Below are 11,271 nucleotides of genomic sequence, written 5' to 3' on the forward strand. Positions count from 1 at the left end.
TTTGGAATTTTGTGTCAAACAGAGAAGACTCTAAATGTGCTTTTGCGCTTAGCAAATGGGCAAGATTTAGGTGTGAGAAGAGGGAGTGGAGCAATGTCTTCTTTCATATAGCTCACGTTTGTCCCTTCAGAAGGGGGCTCAGAGCTCAAGGTATCACCTATGACAATGAATACATTTACTAGTTCTGATTAGTTTTCAGCTCAGGAGACAGAGAAAGGGGAAGAAATGCTTTGAAGCAGCATGTTTTTAACTCCTATCTTTTCTGTATTCTAATAAGCTTGAGCAACAGAGCAAGCCTGGTGTTCTGTTAGGCATAAAAGCAAAATATTTCCTCCCTTCCCTTTAAAGGATTCTGACACAATTCATTTAGGGTTTTTTTTTGATGTTTTAAAACCTCTCCATCCAACAGTGGAGATTACTCTGACTCAGAGTTAGAGAATTTTTACCAGAAAGCTACAAAACATTTTACTCAGAAAAATCTTCATTCCACTATTAGTGTTTGGGCTCTGACTGCAAATAATGTTGCCAATAAATTTTGAAGTAAAATGTGAGGATTTATTTTTTATTTCCATTTTTTTAAGCTATATAACCTTGTGACAAGTTTTCAGATGTTGCAGGCACTCCCTTGAAAACGGGACAGTTTAAAAATAAAATGGTTATATTAGAAAATACCTGCACGATGAAATTAAACACTAGCTTCACCAAACCCCATCCTTTAGGTTGAATTTATTTTTTTGCTTCTAATAGGTTGATGTCAACAAGGATCGGCTAGTGACTTTGGAGGAGTTCTTGAGAGCTACAGAGAAAAAAGAATTTTTGGAGCCAGATAGCTGGGAGGTAATGAGAGCGTGTTTCAAGTGCAACGTACAGTACTATTACCATTACTCTAACCAGGAAGCCAAATGGCATGTCTCTGACCTTTGGGTTTTTTCAGTTCTGTGTTGGTATGTGTGTGATTAAGCGCCTTAGCTGACCATAATGTACAAAATGTAGTGGACTAATACAATGCAGGTGTAATCTTTGTGGTCCTCACAGAAACAAAAAAGACCTTGCGCCACCCTGTGGATTCCAGCGGAGCTTTTCCTAGTGCTTTCCAAACAGCAAGTGGACGTTTTGGTTTTTGAATCACTTCAAAGGGAAGATAAGAGTTCAGCTGGAAGCAAGAGGAAATTTTTTTCTCCTACCTCTAAATCTGTAGTAGAATTTTGCTGAGAAAAAAGCTGAGAAACATCTATTTTGCTGTTTCTTACAGTGAGTGTACTAAGCCTTTACAGTGTCGTATCTGAGCATTTTGATGAAAATTCTGAGAGTTGTTTAGTGACCTGTACAGTTTAGCTAATAATAATTCAAGTGGGAAGTTAATAAAAATATATATACATTCTGAGTATTCACATTTGTATGTATTTTCTTGCAGACACTAGATCAACAGCAGCTCTTCACTGAGGACGAGCTGAAGGAATTTGAAAGTCATATTTCTCAGCAGGAAGATGAACTTAGAAAGAAAGCAGAAGATCTTCAGAAGCAGAAGGAAGAGCTACAGAGGCAGCATGACCAGCTTCAGGCTCAGAAACAAGAGCTTCAGCAGGTACGCTTATGAGAACAGAAATTTTTTTTTTTCTTTTCTTGCATCCTTGTATGAGTCATGACAGTCCCCAACTCTCGAGCATTCTTTACCTTGATTTCTCACATAAGTCCCTGCTGAATTCTAAACTAATGGTACCACAGCAAAACATAATGTAGTATTCAAGATTATAGCAAACAATTCAAGCATCTCAACTCAGTAGTTACACCCATTAGCAAAGACTTTACATAATGACTGTAAAATGTGTTTTAAGTCTATTCATTTATGTCACATCAGAGAAAGTTGACAGGTTTAAGTTTTTCAACTGTTGCATTTTATTTTTCACCAGGTTGTAAAACAGATGGAACAAAAGAAACTACAGCAAGGAAATCCTCCTGCAGGACCAGCTGGAGAACTGAAATTCCAGCCCCGTATGTGTCTTTCTGTGTGGATACACAAACTTTAAAATAAGATCTCCAGTGTAAAAGTCACTAAACCTGTCTTTTCTGTTGAAACTATTAACATAATGTGGGTTTAATGACCTCTGTAGAGAGGTTCACTAAACTGTCCTTAACAAGGAAGTGTGGAACTCTTCTTAAGTATTAAGTGAAAAAGAGAGTTATAACTCAAGGCATCAGATGGGCAGAGCAGGAGGATTGTGTCATACCTGTCAGTCTAAAACCAGTGAGATCTAGGATATCTGGGATTTGTGAGCATCCAGAGAAGCGGAATAGGGACATACAAACAACCAGGTCTGTCTTATTTTCTAAGGCTTCATTACCAGTTTCAGACTGCAGAACAAAGCATTTAAATGCTTTCAACAGGTCTATCCTCAGTGGCCAATTTACCAGCAGTTGAGTACAACATGATGTGACAAGTTAATTTATAGACAGTATGAATGGCTTCAACACCCTCAGAAGATAGTGTTAAAATAACCATTGCATTTGCTCATGGACGGCAACAAAACGGGCAGGTATATATTAGCACTTCTTACCCATAACACATTGTCCATGTTTCTTTTGTGCTTTGAAGGGGCTCTGCTTTCCCAAACATCCTTACTTAGCTTTTTCTCCGCCTCTAGAAATGATGGTTTTACTGGCTTCCATGTTCCTGTGCTAACTTTATCAGTAGAGCTCAAGAACTTTTCGACATTTATCTGGAAAATAAAGCTGCAGACTGTATCCAGCCTTTTGAATACTGGAAGCTCTTAACTGCTCCTGCAGGGTTGACAGTGGGGTTTCAAACCTTAAACGCTATATTCAGTGATTACAGCTTACTTTGTTGGGTACCCTGAAATTCTGTCCCTTAGCCACTCAGTTATGTAAAGAGAAATAATGAAATTTCAGTGCCAGTTTAATTTTGTTTCTCATTTGCTTCAAAACTGCCTGTGGGTAATTTCATTTTATGATCCTTAGTTCTGAGAGTCTCACTTCCCTTCACCTCCAGTAAAAACATGTATAATATCAGATGCCCTGAGAGTTGGACTAATGATAAATCTTTTGATACTGGCAATAATGTAGCAGATACTGTTCTTAACACATACATTGTTTTATGTAAAAACTTTCTGCAAAGTCAATTAATCAGGTGTCATAAGAATTCATTATATTAACCAGAAGTAGTCACTACTCCTTCACTGAGTTAGAGGCCCAAGTAGACATTATTTCTAACCTGTAGGCTACTGGAGCTACTGAGGGTAATTTAAGGAAAAAAATCACAAAAATTAGCTGCAAGTTCTGAAATCTTCAGCAAACCATGAAAATTAGTAATTATTCAAAGGTAGGCAAAAGGAGAATGTTGTAAGAATTATTGACGCGCTGGGGAGTACAGTGCAGGAGCAAGTTGGTAATCTTTTTTTTCAAGCTTCCCATATTAGGATTAAAGATTTCATAAACACGTAATATATTTTGGAAAGAACAATCTGCAAAGAACCAATGTGTTACTTAAGTAAAAATATTTCACAGAAAACAGAAACAATTAGTAATCTAAGAGGAAACGCTGAATATTATAGTAATACAGTCTATTGCATAATCTAAATCTGAACTCATTGTTAGTCACATACAAAATTCTTGATTCCACTTAAAAACCAAAAAATAGAAGATTTTGTTTGATTGTCCCTACACTAGAAACTTTCCTTTAGAGACTTTTCACATTTGGGGCCAATTTAATTGAGAAGTTACATATAGTTTTATTCTTGTTTTACAGCCGGGGAACACAAAGTTGGAGATGCACCAAAACATCCTGCAGGAGGTGATCAGCCTTTACCACCAGGACATGTCCAAGAACCAGCTGCTAGAACTGATCAAGTTCACCCTTGACCACTTGTGCCTCAACTTTATAGCATCTTTATTATTTGGGATGGTGGGGGGTGGGGGGTGGGCAGGAAATCACAGTGAAACATGAACTTTCCAGTTTCTTCCCCAGAATGTGAAATCATTGGGAATGGTAAGAGATTAAGTATCAATCAGATCTGAGTCATAAATTAAACTAATTTTCTCTCCAGTGCATCAGTGAGAAACACAACAGGGGGATCAATTAGAGGCTATAATGGAGGGGGGAATTAAGGAAACTATTAATACTAAAGATGTATGTATGGTCAGGGGACTGAGCTGTTGAACTCTTCTCTTACAAAAAGGGAGAAGATGTCTGCCATTCTGTGTTTAGGCATGAATTGGGATATTCTCAGGAGGAAGCAGGGACCTGGCCTGAATGTCAAGTTATGTCTAGTTTTATGTAGAAACTCTTTCCAGAAATGCTGAGAAGCAAAATATGGGGAAACAAAGACCATAGGTAAAGGCCTACCATTTCCAGCACTACCAAACCCTTTCTTCTTTGAGACCAAATAAAAATCAAACTTCTAATCCTTAATCACAGAAAATTTGCACTTTCTAAAATCCAAACACAGCAAATAATTATGTGGAACAGTGAATATTTTTCATGTTTACAGAAGCCTAAGAATTTCACTGTAAGCCTTCAAAAGGAATACTGTACTTCCGGTATATTGATCTGAACCGTCCTCCTTGCTGAGACTAATTCTGGGTAACAGTTGAATACTCAACTGGCTCTTGGGACAGTACTTTTGTCCCTGTTTCTTTCATCAGGTGACAGCTGATCTCAAAATTGTGCATGTTATTAAGTAAGCTTTTTATGTTAATGGAAATATTGTGCAAAACAGAACAAGACTCATTGTCTTTATCTGTACAGATTATCCTACCTCCTACGATAATATCAGATTTTTCAAAATGCACCACATGCTTCAGAAAGGTCTTCTCAGACATGAATCTTTGACTTGTTAAGAGTCTCACTATTAACTCTGATTAGTCTTTCAGCAGTTGGTGTAAGTTTATGAAGTGTCCTAAAACAGGGGTGCTACTTGATTGTAATATTTTGGTATCAATCCAGGATAGGTCCCTAATATTGTAAGCCAAAATTTTACAAAAGTAAGTTGCTTTTCCTGTGGGTTTTACTATAATGTTGAAAAGTTGTGTGGTTGTCCTTGCTTGTCATTCATTTCAGACTGAAGTATCCTAAAGTGTAAACCCTGTTTGGGTTATTTTGTTTGCTTGGTTTGTTGCAGTTTGTTTTAAAACATGGATTGTTCTGATTGTATGATGCTGGCTTTGAACTGATACACACCTTGGCAAGCATCCTTGGCGTTTCCTTCCTGTTCTGTAGCTAACTACTGACAGTGTCATTGAAGGAGGTCATTTGGGTTTTAAGCAAAGAAACAGAAGCAAGCCTCTGTTACAGAAAGATGTTCCTTTCAGAATAAGACTTGGATATTTTAGCCAAACTCGAAAGACAGGAGGCAATTACTAACATTTTGTATTGACATTTGGGAAGTTTCTTACTTTTAAGAACTTTGATTGATAAAAGCTAGGTGTATTCCTTCCATGTTTAAAACTTCTTTCATCAGGCCTGAGCATATTCTTGTTCTCCACACAATATAAAATTCACTATGGGAACAGATTAGGTTTCCTTGTCTGTTTCACCTTGTTAGTTGTCATGTCATTAGATCACTCAAACAATTGGACTTTTTGCCTTTTCCTTTTTTTTTTTCCCCTCTACGCAAATGGTTAACGTTTTAATTTAGTTTCCAAAACCAGTGTCTCCACTGTTTGTCATTTGCATGCGATTCTAACATCACTTTGATTATGTCTTTGTCAGGAGACTAAAATACTTTCCAACAACTTCATCTGTTTGCTAAGAGGCCCAGACATAGTTACAGCTACATCCAGACTAACAGAGTTTTTCACTGCACAGCCCTGTCTTTGGATTTGTAGCCTAAGAATGGGTAACAGAATGAGGAGGGAAATAAAGAGGGAATTATTCAAATGTCATGGAAAAGGTGAGGGAATTTTTTTTTTTACTATTCCATCCCATGTGAAAGTTTACAGAGGACAAATGATAACAGCCACAGATGTTTGTAAAGTATCAAGGACTGAAATCTTTGGCATAAAGGCATTTCTACCATGTAAATCATTCTTTTGGGCTACACCTGCCTCCTAACAAATGTCATTAGATGTAATGACATGCTTTGTAATGTAATGCTCAAGCTTCGGTTTCAGTGCAACCTCTCACATTTTGATTGTAAGATTGTGACTCTCCCTGCTGTTGGAGATGGGCATTATATCCCCCTTACGCCATTTACTTTGAAACATCCAGAGTTTTACAAAGAGCTGTTGTAACTTGGGTGCTGAACTCAGCTTCTGCTCACCACGGTGTAGTGAGTGCCAGTGGTGACTCTGAGGAAGCTGCTTGTGAGAAGCCAGAGTTTTCACTTGTTCATCATGAGTTAGCATTAGCGAAAGTTCCTCATTTAGCATTTCAGCTAGCCACTGAGGTGTGTGTGTTCAGTGTAAAACAGCACGCACCTTTCCTTCAGTTGCTATCCGATTCCTAAATGTTGTTCTTGTCAGTGTTAAATTAATTAATATGCTTGCAGTTTAGCAATATACTACAGACTCTGTCCATATTTAAAGTGGAAACAGGCAGGTTTTTAAACCTTAAATTGGTGATTGGGTTTATCTCTAACAATAATCAAAGTTTAGTCAAATTGGCAGTTATTTGCCCTAAATTATGTGGAAGTCAGAGCCTCAGTCCTCAATAATGCTCAAGTTGGCAAACTCCTACTGAACACATCTTAAGTTTGTTGCCTAAATGTTTTTCAGGTGAGAGCCCAAATTAGAACTTCATGCTCATTCACTGAATTCAAAAATCTCATATGCATGGGTACCTGTATCACATGTCCACGAAGACAGCAAGGACTGGGTTGATGTTCTTCCAAAACATGGTCTGTCAGATCTGGTCTATTGACAGACAGTGTTTACCCGATACTGTCCATCTCCTCCTCCCCTGCAGAGGAAGGGTATCATTCTTCAGGCCCAGGCCTAGAAGAGGTCTCCATCTGAGTATAATAAAGTCACCAAACTACTTTTGTTGAGCAATTTTGAAGTGTGATTTAGGTAAGAGTTATCTCACTGTGAGGAACATCTGCCTTAGAGGTTATGCAGTGTGCTGAAGTCATGTTTGTACGTGAAATATTTAGCAGATTTGTTGCTTTTTAATGTGTTTATTTTCAATGCTGGTGTCTTCTTTTAATTGGGTTCTCTCTTCCATTAAAGAGACTAAAGGTATTAGCCACTAAAAGCATGTTTTCTGCCATAGGAGCTTTTCAAAGTTGAAAAGAAATTATTAAACTATGCTTACAGCTAGCTGAGGAAGTGAAAAGCTATAATTATAGATAAATAAGAGACTGGAATATCATGGGCACCACTGCTTTCACCTGTATTCTGCTTTGCATTTAGGAGGTGATTACAATTCCAAGACAAAGATGCAGAAATTTGGTCTTGTCCTTGGCTGGAATTTCGGTAGGAAGATGGAGGGGTAAGATTTGGTCAATGTTGTACAAATTCACATCCTTCAGTGCAATATATGTAGGAAAAAAAAAAAAAAAAAAAGCCCTGCTCTGTACTTTGTATAGATTAGTTTTTAACTGGATTAAACTGAAACTCAGCACAGTGACAGACGTCTAGTGTTTTATTCTAAGCGGGTGGGAAAAGGCAGGTTTAGATCTTGTATATATGCACGACTTTGTATTTCTGTGTAGAGGCTCTTCCTGTTTGCCCTCCACTTTTTTGCTTTCTGGGAAGATGTGAAGTTCTTTCTTAGCACCAGCTGCCTCACTGCAATAGCTATTCACTAATTAGGTACTCGAGTGCTCAATTTTTCTATAATCATAAAAATATAAAACCAGCTAATTGAAATGCTACTGCAACAGCATTACAAACTCTTTGACCATGCCACATGCTTCCCTAAATTGTTCAAATTCAAACCAGAAATCACCAAGAAGGTGAAGCACCCACAGGTTTAGTAACAGATTTTTCTATAGGTTGCTTTCTCTGTTGCTTACAGATCTTCCCTTCAAAGCCAGCTGTCAGCCATTTCAGGGGGTCAGAATGGCTGTGGCAATGTGTTTCCTGGGGAGATCCACAGGACATCATGCCATATCCAGCCACATTAGACTTACCAATTTTGTAAAAATGTATCTTAAGAAAAATTCGATGTATGGTGGCATTTTGCAGAGAAATGAAGCTCTGACCTATGGATTGTCCTTTGTTAATTTATGCAGAAGTAGATAGCAGGTGGCAGGAGCTGTCCCTAAGGTTGGCCCCAAAAGTACTTTCTTGTTTACATCCTCAAATGTTACTGAAATGAGTAGGTAGTTGTACCAAGGTAATGAAATGAGAGTCCCATATGAAAATATAGCAACACTCACTAGTTTAGTTACTTTTCTAAAAATGGTAGGGTTCTTTTTACATAATGGGAAATAGGGAGCTAGCTTGAGTCCTCTTATTTACACATCCGCAGATAGCAAATACCAAAACCACCTACAGTTACCCTGATGTTTTCTAATGCCTTGAAAGCTGTGCTTGCCAGAATTACTTTGTATCCAATAGAACACTGTTTATAATTCTACTACCCAATACTATGCTAAATTCTGAGGCCAGCAAGTATACAGGCTATTAAATACAGTATCAATGAGGCAAAGGAATTTTTTTTCCAGAGATCCTCAAGTTTCTCTATCTGGTGTATTTTCCAGTGACAGATGCAGGGATAGAGCAGCACTACAAAGTTGATCTCTGTTCCTTGCACCTTTTCCATCAATTCAAGCAGCTGTTAGTCAGAGCGACTGCAGAGCAACTGCTGCTCAGTCCCTGTTGCAAACAATTTGTGTTTATGCAAACATGCATTTCCTTAACACACAGTAGCTCACAGCTAAGAAACTGCCATAGAGCCATTTCTGTATTACAGAAGTGATAGTGCATACAATACAGAGTTTCCCCTCTAATATCTCATTTCACACCCTCTCCCGCTAGCTTATCATTGCTCTTCATACTACATTGAGAAGAGGACTTCAGTTTTTGTGCTCCCTGTCAACAGTGACAGTGGAGAAAGTAGGATGGATGTGCGGGCAACCCTCTACATGATACCCCACTGCACAAATTGAGAGCCCACCTAGGGGAGGATGAGTTACTCAACCACGGAGCAGAGTCCTATGCAAACTTGCATGTATGGAAATTTCCAGTCACAGAAAGACACTGGATACTGCAGTAGCAATGAGTGAAGCTCCTGAGCCCACACCTATTCTAAAGGCTGTGCAGACCTTGCCAGCGCATTTGGTACCATGGAGAAGCGATGCAACATCTGTTGTAACACATGATTTTTTTCACATAATAAGCACATACAGTTGCATACTGTTTCTTCACTAGAGGGAGTCTAAGACCAGGATTACCAAGTGCTTTTAAAAGCTAATTAAGAAGCAGAGTGGTAGCATAATAAAATAGGATGTTGAAAACTGAATGATCCCTCAAAAGCCAAACAACAGCTGCCATGTTTCAAAAGAGCTTTTTTTTATTTTCTTTTACAAGAATGCATTTCTTTCTTTGTGCTGTTTCCTTTTGAAGAGGCCCTGAAAGTGCAAATGAGCACTAAACTAATGGTGCTGTTCCTGAATGTACACACCTTTGTGCCATGAATGATCTCCAAATAGAGTATACCGCAACTGGATAACAACAATATGAGATCAGCTGATATTTAAAAACCCAAAGTACTGACCAGGAAAAGATACCATTTACATTTATAGCTGGAAACCATAGTCCTCCTAGAGTAGGATCCTACATGTTAGACAGTGAAGCAAAAAAGGCAATGCTGTGCTATTTCTGACAAATATACAGCTGGAGGAAACAGGATTATACAGATGCCAACTCTGTTATTCCTGACACTGCTCAAGGAATGGCTTCTTTGGAGGTAGCTGGTAAATTATTTTATATTAGCTTTTTTCCCAGGAATTCTAAAGGTTAAAATTGCACATGGCGGGGCCAGCTTAGGGATCAGCCTCTGAAGCTCCCAGGGAAGCACGATCACCAATGAATAGCCAAGGAAACTGATAAAAATCATTATGTTAAATGGGAGAACTGGGATAAAGGAATAGGGTGTTATCAAGACACACCTTAAGCTTTTGGTCAGAGATTCCCTGTATCTCTAGTTTAATTGTCTGTGTTCAGTGTTATGCTGCTTACTACACATAAAGCCATGGCTCATTTTCAGCTATAATAATTCTATAATTCTTAGTCTAAATACCCTCTTTCTATGCATTTTATTTTTTAGCAAGGTAAGAGGAAAGTTAAGTGCTTTAAGTATTCCCTTATTTGTGTTCACTGAGTATTATAAAATTATCAAGAACTTAATGAATCATATATACTATTCATAGTCTAAATAAGTGTGTTTGCAATACTCAGACATGAAAAATAACCAGCCAGTCATCTGTCCTGATGGGTAGATTCAGTTCAATCTACAGGTAATTACAGTATCATCAGAATAGTCTTTATTAATTTATCTATTAATTATTTACAGGTCCCAAGTTGCAATTTAGTTGGCTCAGTCTTTGAATTAACAGCTGCCTGTATTTTGGTTGGACTGATTGCTTTCCTGTACATTAAGCACTATAAACCACCTAAGTGGTTTCAAGTGTCTAAATTTCTATTTTGATTGTATTAGAATTTCTATATTGAAAACTCTTTTTGCCGATGATTTTATTCTAAGGCTAATGGGAGGGATGAGCGACTACAGCCAGCACTGGAATACTCCTTACCACTATGGTGATCTTCAGTGACTGCTCCCAATGCTCACGTGCTTTTCCCATTTGCTTAAAAGCAGTGTTTTTCTTTGGTACTTTGGTGGCACTGCAGACCTGTTTGGCTGCAGTCGGGTTGGATCCCACAACTGTCTTAACTGCCCACACGGCACCAGCCTCACTGAGGGCAGGGGATCACCAGTCAGCATCATATCCGTTCGGTCTCTGCCAACTTATATATGTATGCTTTGTCATAGCTCGTCTGTAAATCTAGACATGTCCTGTTTCAGATGTCCCTTGGGCTACTCAGGACAAAGCCAGGGTTGCACCAGTGTTGCGCCAAGCATAGACAAAGCATTTTCTAAAATTTATGAAAAAAACCAACCTCACAACCAAACAACCAAATTGCAACATAATAATTATGAAATAGGGAAAAAGTAGTGCTGCGATTAGCTGCACGAGTTCATGTGGTGCCACAAAGGACTAACGGAAAGGGTGCAGTTTGACTCAAAGTGGCTAATCCGCATCGTCCTGCTCACGCCTGGTGTGCATGTGTCGTGAGCAGAACTTCAAAGTG

At 38.4% G+C, this 11,271-nt stretch overlaps 1 protein-coding gene across 2 annotated transcripts in view; it reads left to right on the forward strand.

The window, feature by feature from the left end:
- The window catches only part of NUCB2 (nucleobindin 2), a 31,244-nt gene extending 23,665 nt beyond the window's left edge, over window positions 1-7,579 (forward strand). For both annotated transcript variants that reach the window (XM_080405560.1, XM_080405559.1), the window contains exons 10-13: window positions 748-837; window positions 1,415-1,585; window positions 1,911-1,992; window positions 3,764-7,579. In XM_080405560.1, the coding sequence (XP_080261686.1) occupies window positions 748-837; window positions 1,415-1,585; window positions 1,911-1,992; window positions 3,764-3,876 (456 nt within the window). In that variant the 3' untranslated portion in view covers window positions 3,877-7,579. The remainder of the gene's footprint in view (window positions 1-747; window positions 838-1,414; window positions 1,586-1,910; window positions 1,993-3,763) is intronic.
- The last annotated feature ends 3,692 nt before the right edge of the window (window positions 7,580-11,271 follow it).

The sequence above is a fragment of the Falco punctatus genome (genome assembly GCF_963210335.1).
Source record: "Falco punctatus genome assembly, chromosome: 10".
NCBI classification, from domain to species: domain Eukaryota; kingdom Metazoa; phylum Chordata; class Aves; order Falconiformes; family Falconidae; genus Falco; species Falco punctatus.